The 17,785-nt window shown below is 36.4% G+C and overlaps 1 protein-coding gene across 11 annotated transcripts in view; it reads left to right on the plus strand.

Annotated features, from left to right (window-relative positions):
• PUM2 (pumilio RNA binding family member 2) overlaps positions 1 to 17,785 on the plus strand; it is a 99,618-nt gene that overhangs the window by 74,535 nt on the left and 7,298 nt on the right. For 7 of the 11 annotated variants that reach the window (XM_049651986.1, XM_049651984.1, XM_049651991.1 and 4 more), the window contains 3 exons: positions 8,682 to 8,949; positions 10,016 to 10,145; positions 12,286 to 12,420. In XM_049651986.1, the coding sequence (XP_049507943.1) occupies positions 8,682 to 8,949; positions 10,016 to 10,145; positions 12,286 to 12,420 (533 nt within the window). The remainder of the gene's footprint in view (positions 1 to 8,681; positions 8,950 to 10,015; positions 10,146 to 12,285; positions 12,421 to 17,785) is intronic. The other 4 variants (XM_049651987.1, XM_049651992.1, XM_049651983.1 and 1 more) reach the window with 1 other exon arrangement.

Here is a 17,785-nt window from a genome sequence, read left to right on the forward strand (position 1 = left end):
AGAGGTTACAATGTAATGATTGTAATTCTGTTGCCTTATTGCATTTTAATTCTGTTTTATAGAAATATAATGATTCTCTCCATTAGAATTACCATCTTTCCTTCAGGGTTTTTTTGTACCAAATTTACCACACTTTATATTAGGGTTACTTCTGGGCTATTTTGGATTAGAAGGAAGAAAGGCCAGACCTTTCGCCACAACTATAAGAATGTTGAAATCTCAATAGATGTTTGGGTAATTGAATTTGAGGAGTTTTGTTTCTTTGTGTTTTATTGGTGAATGTATTCTGGGACACTTGCTACTTGTTTAAAAAATTATTTTACATTCTACTTGGATTTCTACATTAAAGCATTATTTAGCTGTTCCAGTCAGTGTGTTCTCTGTTCAGTGTGTTAATAGGATCATACTGTTTAGAATACTGCACTTTGAAAGGGCTTATGACAGTTGTAGAGTTTTTATTTTTGTGTGTGTACATTTGGTTTGGTTTTTGGACATTAGGTTAGGTTTATTTTTGTCTGGGTTAAATCTTTCACAGTCCGTTTGCAGTTCAGCCCTCTTCCCACCACAGTAACAGCCCCATCAAGAGACAAAATCAGTGTGCCTATAATGTTTGTCTAGGATCAAAGTTATTCTTCCTGATACTCAAGTTTATTAAGCAAACCTTAACATTGCATAAACTCACTGAGTGATCCTGATTTTAAGAGAAAAACCCCAGGTCCTACAGTTTCCATTTACCCCATTCAGGGCAGCTGGTCATGAAATCACAACAGGAATATTTTACAAGAAATGCAGATGTAATCCATTGGTTTCTTAACTGTCACCACAAGTATTAACGAGAGAGGAAATGAGGTCATATCTGTGAGGGTGGTTTGAGATGTGCGGGGAAGATACTTAGCACCCACATGTCCATATGAGGCAGTGAGTGAAATTCACCCCACTACTTATGATTTTGGGGGCATAGTTTTTAAAGAGTCCTCATGTTCAGTTACAGAAGTAGTTTTCACTAAAGATTAAAGTTCAGGCAATTTTTAGAACCAAACAGAAACTAGCCTTTTTGTTAGAATAATGGGAATCAACAAGATGAGTTAGTAATAGAAATGATGTAATACTAGTCTGAAGACTATAGTTCATATGTTAAGAGCTCAGTCTGGTTATTTATTTTTTGAAGGCTTATTTATTTTTGAGAGAGTACAAGTGGGGGGTGGGGAGCACAGAGAGAGGGGGGGCAGGATTTGGAGCAGGCTCTGCACTGACTGCAGCAAGCCTGATACAGGGCTTGAACTCCAGAACCATGAGATCATGACCTGAGCCAAAGTCAAGATGCTCAACGACTGAGCCACCCAGGTGCCCCTCAGTCTGTTTAAATGCTCTTTGATGAATGAGGGAAGATTATTAAATATCTTCTGTTGTGATGGTCTCCCTCTTTATATTTTTAGGAAGGTTAAGCTTAAGTAGAGGCTAAAAGGTCAGGTTACTTAATTGCATTTAGAGAAAAAATTGCAAGCAATAGAAATGGAAACAACAGATTTTTATTTTGGTTTGTAGTTTACATCTAATGTTGGCTTTATGTGTGGTCATAAGATGTACAACTTTAAGGTAACACCTGACATTTTCATGCTGTTTGCTTTTTATATTAGCCTATTAAAATGGTGTGGAAGACTACACTTTTTTTTAAATGTTTATTTTTGAGAGAAGGAGAGCTTGAATGAGGGAGGGGAAGAGAGAGAGAGAGAGAGAGACACGGAATCCGAAGCAGGCTCCAGGCTCTGAGCTGTCAGCACAGAACCTAACACTGGGCTCGAACTCACCAACCATGAGACCATGATCTGAGCCAAAGTTGGACGCTTAACTGACTGAGCCACCCAGGCACCCTGGGAGAATACACTCTTAATTAGAATCTCATTAGTTTTTAAACTCATTGAAGCCTCAATCTTTTTCCAGTAAAATTTTGTGTCTTTATATTGCAAATATATAGCTAATAATCACTAGAAAAATTTTATGTGATTTATTCCCCGTGTCACTTACGTCAAGTGTATCCCAGATTTCAGAATGTCATATGACAGGGGCACCTGGGTGGCTCAGTTGGTTAAGCATCTGACCTCAGCTCAGTTCATGATCTCACTGTTGTGAGTTCAAGCCCCGCTTCAGGCTCTGTGCTGACAGCTCAGAGCCTAGAGCCTCCTTCAGATTCTGTCTCTGTCTCTGTCTCTCTGCCCTTCTCTTGCGTGGGCGCACGTGCTCGTTCTCTCTCTCTCTCTTTCTCTCTCTCTCTCTTTCTCTCTCTCTTTCTCTCTCTCTCTTTCTCTCTTTCTCACTCAATATAAAATAAAACATTGTTTAAAAGTTTAAAAAAAAAGAATGTAATGTCATACTGTTCTTCATGAGGTATAGTGGGGTATAATTAAAAGCTTTAAGTGAATTATCCAGGTATAATTGTTTTCAAAAAAACTCAGTCTAATTATTATTTATTCATCTTGAATAAGGTAGCTTTGCTAAGCCTGTTGTGTCACATGTGAAATGGAGATAATAGCCTTGTCCCTTGTCCTGTTATTAACAGTATAGCATATGTATTAGTTTTCTAGGGCTCCTGTAACAAACTACAACTAGGTGGTTTAAAACACAAATTTATTGTCTCATACTTTGAGGCTAGAAATAAAATCAAGGTGTTTTTAGGACCATGTCATTTTGAAGACCGAAGAGGCAGTCCTTCCTTCCTAGCTTCTGGTGGTTGCTGGCGGTCCTTGGCATTCCTTGCCTATAGATGCATCACTCCCATGGCCGCCTACATAATTACATGGCATTCTCTCTGTGTGTCTGTGTCCTAATTTTCCTTCTCTTACAAGGACACCACTCATTGGGTAGGAGCCCAACCTAATCCAGTATGACCTAATTTGAACTTGGTTACATTTGCAAAGACCCTGTTTCCAAATAAAATCAAATTCACAGGTACGAGGAGTTAAGAATTGAAAACTTTTTTGGGAGACTCAGTTCAACCCAGTATAGGCTGCCTTCTGGTTACCCCAAATTCCTCCTTGGCCCACGTGCAGAATACATTAATTCCAAGCCAGCATCCCCAAGAATTGTAACCCATCCTGTCGTCAGTTGAATGTCTAAAATCTCATCTAAATGACTCAAGTCTAAATCTCATCTTCTCTGTCAGGTGAGACGCCTAATGTGGTCCATCCTGGGACAAAATTCTTCTGCATCTATAGACCTATGAAACTTAGGAAATAAATCATCTGCTTCTAGAATATAGTAGTAGCACTGGCATAGGATAGACATACCCACTGCAAAAGGGAGAAATTGGAAGGAATGAAGGACTTACAGTGCCAAGCAGGTCTGAAAGCCAGCAGGGCAAATTCCATTTGTTTCAAGGCCTGAGAATAATCACCTGTGGCATGATGCTCTGTCCTTTGCATCTACTGCTGCCCAACCCCTGTAGCCTTTGCATCTGTGGCTCTGCTTTCAGAGTAGTTCTTAATTCATCCCATCTCTAACGCTTTCAGGCCAGGCTGCCAGTGTTTCTGTAGATACGAAATTCTTGAAAACATTGTTGGTCTCCCACTAATGTCAAGGGGCTGTCCATCTACACCCATTGACTCTGCATTCTCAGCATTCTGTCTAGATAAGCTAAGACTTTTCCAGATCATCAAGTGCTGGTTTTCTTTTGCTTAGCAGTTCCATTTTCAGGGGTGCCTGGGTTGCTCAGTTGGTTGAGCATCCAGCTCTTGATTACAGCTCAAGTCAGCATCTCCGGGTTCGTGGCATCAAGCCCCGTGTCAGGCTCTGTGCTGACAGCATGGACCCTGCTTGGGATTCTCTCTCTTTGTCCCTCCCCTTGTGCACACATGCTGTCTCTCAAAACAAATAAATAAACTTAAAAAAAAAAAACAGTTCCTTCTTCAAATTATCTTAATCTTATTTCACCCATAAGCAGCCCAGACACCAGACCACACCTTTAGCACGTTGTTTGGAAATCTCAGCTAAATCTCCACACCAGTTTTGCTTTTCACCCAGTTTTGCTTTTTTAACACATTTCAGTTGGGTTTCCCCATTTCCAATAACATGTTTCTCATTTTATTCTGAGACCTCACTTGGAACGTCTTTATAGCATTCATATTTCTACAAACATTGTTCATGACAACATACGTATTCTCTAAGACGGTAGCCGCTTTTGATACGTGCCTTTTATCTGTCTGAGCCCTCATCAGAATTGCCTTTAATATCCACGTTTCTACCAACCCTCTCTTCAAGGCAATCAATTTAGGCTTTTTGTGAACACCTCCAAATTCTTTCAAACTGTACCCATTACCTAACTGCAAAGTCATTTCTTCATTTTTAGTCATTTTTTATAGTAGCACATCACTATGAGTACCAAAATCTGTGTTAGTTTCCCAGGGTTGCTATGGCAGATTACCCCAGCTGAGTCACTTAAAATGACAAATTTGGGGGGAGGCACAATTCAACACAGTATATAGCATTTTGTGCAGGGTTCACTTCTCAGTGTCTAATAAAGAATGCCCAATAAATGTTTCCTGCCTTTTTTAAAGGACCCTCAGTGTCTAACATACAGTATTATTTATGAATATTAAGTAATTAAATGGACTTTCTCAGGTAGGTGAAAAAAACTGATTATTTTGAAACCATAAACCCTATTTAAAATGAGGTGCCAGAACTCAGGACAAAAAGGTCTGACCAATATTATCCTTTGAGGAATTAGATTGTCATTTTAGACTTTTTTTCTACCACTCTGTATCATTGATTCTTTGCCTGCTGCAACTAACTGGCCATCTTCGGTTATCATCTTACCATTTCCTGAGTTTTCTAGAGCCTTGTCTTCTGAAACCAGCACTGTCTAGTAGCCTATATGTAGTTGTACCCTTTTCAGGACCCCAAATCTAGGATTACCATTTCTATTTGATATTGGTAGTTAACAACCTGCTGTAAAATGAACCCTTGAATAATCTTGAATTCTAATTCATTAGCCTCTAAACTCTTCTTCAGAATAACCTTCAGAATATTTTTTTTTTAGTAAAAATTATCCACTGAGGGTAATTCAGTAGGTTTTGAGTAAGTCTCCGGGAATCTGTATTTTCAAAAGAATACACAGGTCTGATAAGTTAAGCAGCTGCCATTCCAAATTTTCTGGACTTAGAAAAGAATGAAAAGATTAATCAGGTTTATTTATTTTGTGATTGTTACAGTTGTTACCATTGTTTTTCTTGCCCTGTGTTTTTCCCAGTAATTTTATAATCTTTTTTGTTTTTGATTAATAATAGGAAGGATTCTAACACAATAGACTTCTCGAGGAAATTAATGAAAACTTATAAAATCATATTATTTCTACTAGGATTATTGTAAGATGCTTGCCTTCACTCGGTTGTCATGAGTGAACTTGAAAAATCCTTACACAAATAGTATGTAAAGGGCAGCACACTATTGTGTGAAGAGCTCTGTCCAAGAGTCCTGGCTGACTAGCTGCATACTGCATTTGGACCAGTCGTCTGTGACATTATAGCACAGATCTCCCTGTCCAAAATACATTCCTAGCCAAGTAGTGATTAAGAAGTGTAAATGCTAAGGGTGGATGTCAATGATGAATTGAAGACGGTTATCCCTTTAACACATTTGGTGCAGAAACACCTCTGCTTATGGACTACCATTAGCAATGGTATGACCTAGATAGCCTATATGTGTGTTGTTTTTCATTAATTTTGGAATAATTTGAGACTTAATGGGGAAGTTGTAACACTGATACAGGAAAAAAAATTACAGCACACCCTTTATCCACATTTTCAAAATGTTATTTTACCATGTTTGCTTTATCGTTCATTTCCTCTCTTCCTCTCCCCCTCTCTGCATATTCATTCCCCTTCACATCCAGTTTTTTTTTCCTTGATACTTTTGAAAGGAAGTTGCAGACATACTGTCTGTCCGTTACCCATTAAATATATCCATGTATGTTTTCTGAAAATAAGGAAATACTCTTTTATATAACTACAATGATCAAAGTCAGGAAACAATGATATCGTACCACAATAAAAAATAAATTAGCCAACTTATTCAAACTTTGTCAGAGAGAGACTGGAGAGAGTAAAGGATTAGGAAAGAGATTGATATGGGGACTCACATGACGCTCATTTGTCATGACTCTTTAATTTTCTTTAATCTTGCACTGTTTTTGTCTTTTATGACTTAAACATTTGTGAAGAGCATAAGCCAGTTTTGTAAAATGTCCCTCAATTCCAAAATAGGTTTGGATGGCATGCTTTCAATATTTAGATAACCAGGTTTAAAATGTTCAGTGTATATTACAATTGGGTTTTAAATGCTTATTTAATTTGTAAAGAAAGAAAGGTACCCTGCCCTGAGTGAATTTTTTTGTTTTGTAAATGAAAATACTAAGTAGACTTCCAGAACTGAAATTTTGAGGTTTCTTTAAAACTAAAGGCAGTTACACATCATGAGACATTTTAAGTCGGCAATGAGTGCATCAGGAGTTTGGTATTAGGGAGCTGATAGAATATAATCAAAGAATATCTAGACATGGAGAGATTCCTGTTAGGTATTAGAAGGTATGAAATAAAATTGGCATAGTCATTTCTGGGGGTAAGTATATATTTTGAATTTGGTGTTGAAAATCTTTAGTGCATTAAGGGTAAAGAGGTGTAGGATTGGGCCTTATGTTTGAGGTAAGGTAAGCAGTGGTGCAGAGACAATAATGAACAAGAGGAGGAGAAGTGAACAATTAAATTAGGGTTCTTCTAGGAAATTTGTGTGAGTAATAGATTCAGAATAAGGACTCAATATAATATTAGGCTGAAGAATTGAGAGGATGTACTCTAGCAGGATGCTTTAGTGTAAAGTGACCTCCAAGTGGCCTTTGAATGAGACTTTATAATTGTTTGTAAAAACAGACTGGAATGATATGCAGAGTATCCCTACCCTACATAAAGGTTAAAGAATTGTTAGAGATTTGAATGGGCTAGTGAACAGTTGATAGAATTGTATAATTAGAAATAATAGCAGGGGCTAGAGGGTTAAGAGTATCAAGGAAATCAAGACAGTATTAAAACACTGAATTCTTTCACATTTTGGATTCTTTGTACAGGAACACTGGTATGCGAATTTGATGTTAGTGGTTTTAGTGTATAAAATGTTCTGTTAAATTACACACTTTTAAGAAAGATAGTCTAGATAGAATTGAACCTTAGGCAGTTAATGTTATATAAAATATTCATGAATATTAATGTGTACCCACTATCTGTCAGACATTCTTTTAGGTACCAGGGATCTAGCTTGTAGGTGAACATAATGTTGTGGCACTTACACTGGAAAGGGGACTGGAGAGTCCTATGAATTATATGTATAATACTCTGGGTGGTGGGAATCACAACAAAAGCTCGGGCATTGGGGACTGAAAGTAAAAGAGGAACGTTTTAAAGCAGTTCACTCTCCAGGATTACAGTTGTCTTACTTTTTTCCTTGTGCCTGTAACTCTTTTTGCCATTCAGTGCCTCTGTATAACTTCACAACTTTGCACTGACAGTGTGTCCTTGGCATCATCTCTGCCCTGTGGTCTGGATTGTATATATAGCACTCCTCTACTTAGAGATGGTATATAATAGCTTAAAGCTGATGGTAGATTCTGTTTATCTGAGCAACTATATTTGCACGTTACGGTTTTCTATACATTTTTCTTTTTTAAAAGGACACTGTCAAGTACTTTTAAATAACTTTTGTAATAACAATTTCCTGCTTGTATTTTTTGTTTGTTTCTATTGACTGCCCTTTAATTTTCTTGTTTGGAATGGGATATAATAAGTTAAAGAGGCTTTTTATGCGTCTCAAATGATCAACATTAAAGCTCTAGGAAAAATACATTTTGTTTATTTCTAGTTCTTGTCAGTAAAATAATAGTATTTTATGGAGAGTATTCCTTTAAAATTTTTAAAATACTTTAAGATGTAATGGATTTATTTTCTTTAAGAAATGGTTTTTTGTGGCTTCTGGCTGGCTCAGTCAGTAGAGCATGCAACTCTTGATCTCAGGGTCATGAGTTTGAGCCCCATGTTGTGTGTAGAGTTTACTTTTTTAAAAATCCGTTTTTCTTTACATAGAGGTATATGTATTACCTAATGCATTTTTAAAAATACAGTCCAAAAAAGTACAAATTTAGCCCTCAGTGTTCCATAAACACTGCAAGTAAATTTCAGCCCAACTGTATTTCAGTGGCTTCAAATCTGAGTTTGCTTAGCTATCTGTAACCTTGTTAATAAACTGGAAATTTTGTTGGTAGTTTTAGTATTCTGGTATTGATATTAGTATGTATGACATTACTTGCTATAATTATGTTTTAAACTAAGCTTCCAAGAACAAATACAACTTTTATATATGATATTAGGTGTTATGATTATGATTGAAACTAAACTGCCAAGAACAAATACAGGTTTATTTTTCTCATCTTTTCTAGTCTTTTTTATCCCCCAGATCCTGTAGTCACACACAATAAGTAAATGTGTGAGATTTTCCCTCCAGTTTCAATTTCCTGTTAAAACATATAGGAATTAGTGGTCAGTGGAGTGGTTATTTCTTTATTGATTGAATTTTAGTGTAAGTAACTCTTATTTGAGGAATGGCCTTGTCAAAAATATTTGCTGACCACAGCTGCTTTGTTGTAGGAGGCCTGACAAATGGTAGTGGTCGATATATCTCTGCAGCGCCTGGAGCAGAAGCAAAATACCGGAGTGCTTCAAGCACTTCCAGTCTGTTCAGCTCCAGCAGCCAGCTCTTTCCTCCTTCCCGGCTTCGGTATAATAGGTCTGATATTATGCCTTCCGGCCGAAGTAGATTATTGGAAGATTTCAGAAACAACCGCTTCCCAAACCTTCAACTTAGAGACTTGATTGGGCACATAGTTGAGTTTTCTCAAGACCAGCACGGTTCTAGGTAAGTGATTGTGGTTTAGGATACTCAGCACTGTATTTTTGCTTTGAAAATTACTGCCTTGTCGGAGTCTAAAATTTTCTTGACTGGGATCATTTAAGGAACTTTTTACAGAATAAAGGCCCAATAATGGATTTCTTCTTCGCTATTAGGACATATGATAAAAATAAAGGTTTTTAAATTATTTATGGTTTCCCAGTTTTCTATAATGAGAATACTTTTATAATGAAAATATAGGAGTGCCCTTTTTTTGCGTTATTTTTATTACATTGATTCTGAATACAGTCAACTTTAATTTTCCTTTGAAAAGAATGCTCTGAATTATATTTGTGGATGTAAATGTCCCTGATGTAGACCTTGTCTAAAAAAAATTTTTTAAAAGAAGGTTAAATGCTTTTGTGTTTGTATTTGTATAGATTTGTATTTGATGTGATATGTCTTAAGTTGAAACATTTCACTTTTCTTTTAGAAGAATTTGGTGACTTTGAACATTAAACATAATGTTCTCTTATAGTACTTAAGGTACATGTAAATTAGTGTTCTTCTCAAGATAGAACACAAAAAGGAAAATAGAATTGTAACACATTTATTAAATTTAATTATTTTTTCCTTTTATAGTTTTATTTTATCTCCCTAAAGTTGAAAATTCCTTAAGAGTAGCACATGAACCTTGTGTCATTCACAATGGCTAGGAATTCATTTGTGTTTGATAAATTTACTTCTAAGGGTTTCTTTCATTAGGCTCTAAACTTAAATATTTAATATTATGAAAAATGTATGAATAACCAGTAAAATCTAGTTTTCTTCATTGATTATAATGCAGATTATAATATATCCAAATGTCTGCCTAATAGTTACTTTAAATTAAGGCATTATAAAGAAATGCTTCATAGCTTTTGCCTTTTTTGCTTTAAATTTGCTGTTCACAGTATTAAATGTGTTAGTACTATTCCTGGAAGTAATTTTATGTGTATATATGTGGGGGTGTGTGATACTCAAGTCAGATACAGATTTTGCAGGAGCTTATTTTCAATGTGCTGTGATGACATATAAAATGTTTCCTATATAGATTCATACAACAAAAACTAGAGAGAGCTACTCCAGCTGAGCGACAGATGGTATTTAATGAAATTCTACAAGCAGCCTATCAATTAATGACAGATGTTTTTGGAAACTATGTTATACAGAAATTTTTTGAGGTAAGCACATATACATATTTGTACATCCAACTATATTGCTGAATGCGTAGAAAAGTTCAGAAAGTTGGGTAAGAGTCATTTTCATATAAAAATATATGCACTTGGGAAAAAATATTTTGCAAAGTATGTATCTGATAAAGATTTCATATCCAGACTATATAAAGAACTAAAACTCAACAAGAGAACGACAACCCTATTAAAAAATGGACAGGAGAGGGGTACCTGGGTTGCCCAGTTGGTTGAGCATCTGACTTGGGCTCAGGTCATGATCTCGCGGTTTGTGAGTGTGAGCCCCACATTGGGCTCCATGCTGTTAACTTCGTTCCCGCTTTGGATCCTCTGTCCCCCTTCCTCTGCCCGTACAGAGAGAGCTTGTACTCTATCAAAGATAAACATTAAAATAATGTAACAGACAGGAGGAGCACCTGGCTGGCTCAGTTGGTGGAGCATGTGACTCTTGATCTCAAGGTTGTGGGTTTGAGCCCCATGTATAGAGATTACTTTAAAAAAAAAAACAAAAAAGAAAAGAAAAAAGAAAAATGGACAGATGACCTGAATAGACCTTTCTCCTCAGAAAATATACATGTAGCCAAGAAGCACATGAAAAGAAGCTCAACATCCTTAGTCATTAGGGAAATGCAGATCAAAACCACAGTGAGATTCTACGCTACATCTACTAGGATGGCTTTAGAGGGCCGGGGGGAATAACAAATGTTGGTGGAGATTTGGAGAAATTGGAACCTCATACATTGTCAGTAGTAATGGAAAATGGTGCAGCTATTGTGAAAAAGTTTGGCAGTTCCTTCAAACTTTTCTTTTTTTGAGAGAGAGCACGTGTGAGCAGGGAAAGGGACAGAGGGAGAGAGAGAATCCCATGCAGGCTCCATGCCCAGTGGAGGTGGCATGAGGCTCAGTCTCATGACCTTGAGATCATGACTTGAGCCCAAATGAAGAGCTGGACACTTAACCACCTGAGCCACCCAGGCACCTCGGCAGTTCCTTAAAAAAAAAAACCTAAACATAAAAATTATCTTACAACCCAGCAATTCCACTCCTGTATACCCAAAAGAATTGAAAACAAGGACTCAAACACCGTTTGTTTCCGCATTATTCACAGTAGCCAAAAGGTGGAAACAACCTATATGTCCAACAGATGAATGGATAAATGTGGTATATGCATACAATAAGAATGTTATTCAGCCACGAGGAATAAAGTTCTGTTACATACTACATCATGGATGAAGCTAAGTAAAATAAGCCAGATGTAAAAGGACAAACATCATAGTGTTTTTCTTATATGAGATAGCTAGAACAGCCAAATTGATAGGGGCATAAAGTAGATTAGGGTTTACCAGGTGCTGAGGGGGGGTGGGGGGCGGTTACTGCTTAATGTATGCAGTGTTTCTGTTTGAGGCAACGGGAATGATTTGGAAACAGTTTGTAGTGATAATTGCACAACATTGTGAATTAATGCCATTGAATTATGCACTTAAAATGGTTGAAATGACATTTTATGCTATATATTTTATCACAAAAATATTTTTAAAATATGGGCCTACTTTAAATGAGAAGTTTAGTAGTAATCTGATTAATATTTGAAAATATAAAGCATTTAGAGTAAATCTTAGATGAAGAAATTAGTGATAATAGTATAGTCTTTATTTACATTTGTTAGATGTGTCATGTATTTTGTATTTTAGCTAATTTTCAGTTTACAACTAAGTATCTCTGTTTTAGTTTTACTTAAGTTTCCTCCACAGTTACATCAGAATATAGTTTGTCTGAATGTAATTTGGTCTGAATGCATGGTCAGAAGTTCATTACGTTAAAGATGAGGGGATTTTATTTGTTTAAAATGAAATGTAATACTGTGTACTTTAAAAGAATTACAGGTGATTAATATATTAGTAAAAAGGAAATTTTAGATAATGAGACTTAACCCCCCCATAAAAGTAATGCAGTTATTTCAGGCAGTTCTGGATTTATCTTAATTAGCTTTTACCTAAGTCCTCTTCCCTACATGATTACAAATTGTGATATTTTAAAAATAGAATGAATAGGCCGCAAACAGTGGGTTATTCAGGTTTAACAAAATTAATATAATGGTTATTTTTATTAATACTGATTTCTTTTCTATCAGTTTGGGAGTTTGGATCAAAAATTAGCTCTCGCCACTCGTATTCGTGGGCATGTTCTGCCTTTAGCCTTGCAGATGTATGGCTGTCGTGTTATCCAGAAAGCTCTGGAGTCTATTTCATCTGACCAGCAGGTAATTGTAAGTTAAGACAAACTTTTTGTATTTTATTCAGTTTTTAAATTATTACTTTATATTTCCCCAATTAGGATAAAATACTTTAAATAATCTGTCTCAAACAGTACGTTTTAATTACATATTATACTATAGATCTTTGATCTGTCCTCTTCATTCTCTTCAACGTCTCTTCATCTTTAAATGAAGATAATTTGAGGGCCTGCTGTGTGGGAAGCAAAATGCTACACTTGCTTATTTGATTTCCTGTAGTATCAGGAATACCTTTATTGTTTCCAAAATGTATTTGGATTGTACCACTTTTTTTTTTTTTTTAACTTTTTTTAAATGTTTATTTTTGAGAGAGAGACAGACACAGACACAGAATCCAAAGCAGGCTCCAGTCTCTGAGCTGTCAGAGCCCGTCGCAGGGGTCAAACCTATGAACTGGGAGATCATGACCTGAGCTGAAGTCGGACACTTAACCAACTGTGCCACCCAGGCGCCCCAGATTGTACTACATTTATAACCACAAGAATAAAATTTTCTTTTTTCAATACAGTGCTTTTTTTTTTAATTCCAGTTCACATAAAAACATAACGCTTCACAATTTGTGTGTCATCCTTGCACAGGGGCTATACTAGTCGTTGTACCATTCCACTTTTTTTTTTTTTTTTTTAATGTTTATGTTTGAGAGAGAGCGTGAGTGGGGCAGGAGCAGAGAGAAAGGGAGACACAGAATCTGAAGCCAGCTCCAAACTCTGAGCTGTCAGCATAGAGCCTGATGTGGGGTTCGAACTCATGAATCATGAGATCATGACCTGAGCTGAAGTTGGATGCTTAACCAACTGAGCCACTCAGGTGTGCCCCTGTACCATTCCACTTTTTTTTTTTTTTTTTTAATTTTAATGTTTATTCATATTTGAGAGAGAGAGTGTGTGAAAGTGAGCACAGGGTACAGGCAGACACAGAATCTAAACTGGGCTCCAGGCTCTGAGCATAGAGCCCGACACGGGGCTCAAATTCAGAAGCTGTGAGATCATGACCTGAGCCGAAGTTGAATGCTTAACTAACTGAGCCACCCAGGTGCCCCACCATTCCACTTTTACTGTATATGCTGCTGAAGCAAGCACAAGTAAAAAAATTTTGTTTTATTTTTTCCATAAATCATGAATAAGACATTTTAATGAGAAAAAAAATCTTAATCTTATGTTTCTATTCTAAGACACTCAAAACTAGTTTTCCCTTCCTTCCTATCCTTTTTTTTACGTTTTTTTTTTTTAACGTTTATTTTTTGAGAGACAGGGACAGAGCATGAGCGGGGGAGGGGCAGGGAGAGAGGGAGTCACAGAATCCAAAGCAGGCTTCAGTCTCTGAGCTGTCAGCACAGAGCCCAACCCGGGGCTTGAACTCACGAACAGTGAGATCATGACCTGAGCCGAAGTTGAACGTTTAACCAACTGAGCCACTCAGGCACCCCTCTGCCCGTCCCTTTTAGCTGCAACTTTATTTATAACATGCAAGAAAGACCAGTTTAAAGATTTTTTTTTTTTAAAGCTTAAACCTTTTTTTTTTTTTTAAAAGGTTGAACAACCAGGCTAGCAAAAAGGTACTCAATACATACTTTCCTTATATCAAACAAGCTAATATTTTAGTACAGTGTAACTATACAAAATGTATAAAATAGAGATATGTTCACAAAGGAAACACTATAGGCTCAGAACAGATTTGAAAAAACATGCTATTCTCATTGGTTATAGTAACTGTAAAATGATTGTAATGTTGAATCGGACTTAGTTTACAAAAAAGTCACACACACACAAAATATATATGTATATGTACGTATGTATCTATATAAAGTCCCCAAGAACTATGGTTCCTGTAAAATACTAATAGCCAGGTACTAGTGTATAAAATGTGAAGTTCTGGGGTGCCTGGGTGGCTCAGTCGGTTAAGCATCCAACTTCGGCTCAGGTCATGATCTCATGGTCCGTGAATTCAAGCCCCGCGTCGGGCTCTGTGCTGACAGCTTGGAGCCTGAAGCCCGCTTCAGATTCTGTGTCTCCGTCTCTCTCTGCCCCTCCCCCATCCATGCTCTGTCTCTCTCTGTCTCAAAAATAAATAAACATTAAAAAAAAATTAAAAAAAAAATAAAATAAAATGTGAAGTTCTGACATTGTATTCATTTTTAGGAAACAAAAGAAAATCCAAAACCATTTTCATTACTGTTGAAAGTCACATATGCTAATAAGTAACTTAGCTATGGCCACTGTCAACTATGTACAGCTATATTTAAATTGAGAGGACAAGTGGATTCAAAGCTTGTCAACTGGGACTGGCACAGTTAAGAGAACTGTACTGATTCTAGGAGAGGTCTGAAGACGTGAAACCACCCATCTACATAATTCACATTTCTGCCCCAGCATTACCCTCCCCCATAAGGTTTCACAAAATGCCAGTGCCCAGCAGGAATCATAATGCTGCAAGGTAAGAGTTTCCCCAGACTTCTTTGATGTTGGCCTATAGGAGAATATTAAGCATGCGTCGGCTAAACAAAGCAGTCAACCCACCCATCTGGAAAACTGTGGTGCACGGTTTCCTTCCATTCTGGTTGTACTAGAAAGTACTCCAGTTTTTAAATGGAGCCAGATTTATATGTTAGCTCTGTAAAATATTGAGCTACTGTAGCAGCAAATATGAAAATACAGAAACAAAACCAGTTTTATTTAAAAATTTATTTCTGTGACCTCAAAACAATCTTTTCCTTCTTATCTGTTTCCTGTAACCAGACATCAATTTCTTCAAAGGATAAAAAATTTAAAGCCAGTTGCATTCTATATGCCAATTAGAAATTATACACATAAAGTTCTTAAAACGTTCATTCAATAGGAAATTAACCTATAAATTCTGTTAGTTAACAAGATTCACGATTCTTTTTTTTTTTTTTTTTTTAATTTTTTTTTAACGTTTATTTATTTTTGAGACAGAGACAGAGCATGAACGGGGGAGGGTCAGAGAGAGGGAGACACAGAATCTGAAACAGGCTCCGGGCTCTGAGCTGTCAGCACAGTGCCTGACGCAGGGCTGGAACTCACGGACCGCGAGATCATGACCCGAGCTGAAGTCGGCCGCTTAACCAACTGAGCCACCCAGGCGCCCCAATTCACGATTCTTTAAAGAGAAAAGAGAACACCTGTAAATGGGAATATATCAAATTTTTGGATGGAAGAAGGCTTATTTTAAATCAAAAAAAGGACTGATGTAATTCCAATCATACTCTGGGAATTTTTTGGTAATTCATCAAAATAATTTTTAAAATTATTTGAAATAGGCAAGAATATTAAGAGTTTGAGAGTAAATGCTGATCTGCTAGATTTTTGAAAATAAATTGTGAAGCATCACTAATTAGTGTGGGTTTCACGTGAAATTAAGCAGACCTTAGGAATGAAATTTATAACCCTAAATAGATAACTATTTTCTATATAACTAGCTTATGTATTACCATGAAACATAGAGTAAAGGAAATAATTATTTCTTTAAAGGTATCAGTAATTAGTAAATTTGGAAAGAGATCAGCTTTGATTCTCCACCCATATATATTATTGTATAATAAATCCCAGAATTAAAAACAGTCATAACATGTATGGATGAATATGTTTGTATGTGTGCATTAATCACACCATTGAAAATTTGTGAGAAAATAGCATTACTCTGGAGGAAATCCTGAGTTTTAGAATAATTGAAGATATGTCACAATGGAACAAGATGAACAGATTTTGATTATTGTAGATGCTTACACAAATGCTTGATCCTAAGTCTCAAACTGGTATAGATAAAGATATTTTGGGCATGCCAGGGTGGCTCAGTTGGTTGAGCTTTCAATTTCTGCTCAGGTCATGATCTCACTGTGCCCTGTGATGGGCTCTATTATGACAGGTGAGAGCCTGGAGCCTGCTTCGGATTCTGTGCCTCCCTCTCCCTTTCTCTCCCCCTCCCTTGCTCATGCTCTGTCTCTCTTTCTTTCTCTGTCTCAAAAATGAATAAACGTTAAAAAAAAAAATTTTTTTTAATGAAGATATTTTAAAGAATGAGATCTTGTCAATTGCAGTAACATGGATCAACCTAGAGGGTATTATACTAAGTGAAATCAGAGAAAGGACAAATACTGTACCTGTGATTCCAGTTATATGTGGAATCTGATAAACAGAACAACAGACTCTCAACTACAGAGAACAAGTTCTTGTGTGGATAGCAGGATGGGGAGGCAATAGGTGAAAGGGATTAAGAAGTATAAACTTCTGGTTATAAAATTTAGGTCACAGAGATGAAAAGTGCACCATAGAGATTATAGTCAATAATGTAATAACGTTGTATGGTGACTATATTGTGGTGCACACTGTGTAATGTGTATGATTGTTTAATCACTGTTGTACATCTGAAACTAATATAACATTGTTGGTTACACTTAATAAGTAAATAATAAAGACTTTAAATGTCTTTAATACTTGAAAATATAAAGCACAGGGAATAAGCCTTAGAGAAACCTGTTAATAATGGTATTGTTTGGATTGTAAACTAAGTAACATTTTATTTTGTTATTTAGTTTATAGTTAAACATCTGTGTTGTATTTTGGCTTAACAGAATTTCTCTACAGTTATTCAGTAGGTAGTAGGTAACTGGGAGTAGTGGGTAGCTGGGAGTTCTTTGGTTGAGAGAGATTGTAAATGTGAAAACCTTACTAGTAAGCAAAGAAATACACATGAAAGGGTCATTTTTCCTGGTTAAATGAACAAAAATCTAAAATTTCCCAAAGATTTGTCCCTGAAGAAAGTATCACATAATAAAGAAAAGTTATATTAAATGAGTTCTTTAATATAAGCTCATTAAAAAAAGAATTAAAATGTCTGTTTTCTTCCTATCATTGAGATAATATGTGAAAGTCACATAGCCCTTAAGTGCTCAATTCCTTACCCTTTCCCATGCACTTAATAGACTCATGTAGGTATTAAAAATAATTTGAAGGAAAGGGAGTGCTAAGCAGAGAAAAAGTATAGAATTTGGAATTATTTGTATATGTATATTATAGTCAGCTGAGAAAGTTGTGTGGAAGGTATACAAAGTGAAGAAAGTCATTTAAATATGGCAGGTTCAGGATCCATCCCTAGGCTTTTTTTTTTTTTTTTTTTTTAATTTTTTTTTTAAACGTTTTTATTTATTTTTGAGACAGAGACAGAGCATGAACGGGGCAGGGGCAGAGAGAGAGGGAGACACAGAATGGGAAGCAGGCTCCAGGCTCTGAGCCATCAGCCCAGAGCCCGACGCGGGGCTCGAACTCACGGACTGCGAGATCGTGACCTGAGCTGAAGTCGGACGCTTAACCGACTGAGCCAC

Source organism: Panthera uncia, assembly GCF_023721935.1.
Source record: "Panthera uncia isolate 11264 chromosome A3 unlocalized genomic scaffold, Puncia_PCG_1.0 HiC_scaffold_12, whole genome shotgun sequence".
In the NCBI taxonomy this organism is placed as follows: domain Eukaryota; kingdom Metazoa; phylum Chordata; class Mammalia; order Carnivora; family Felidae; genus Panthera; species Panthera uncia.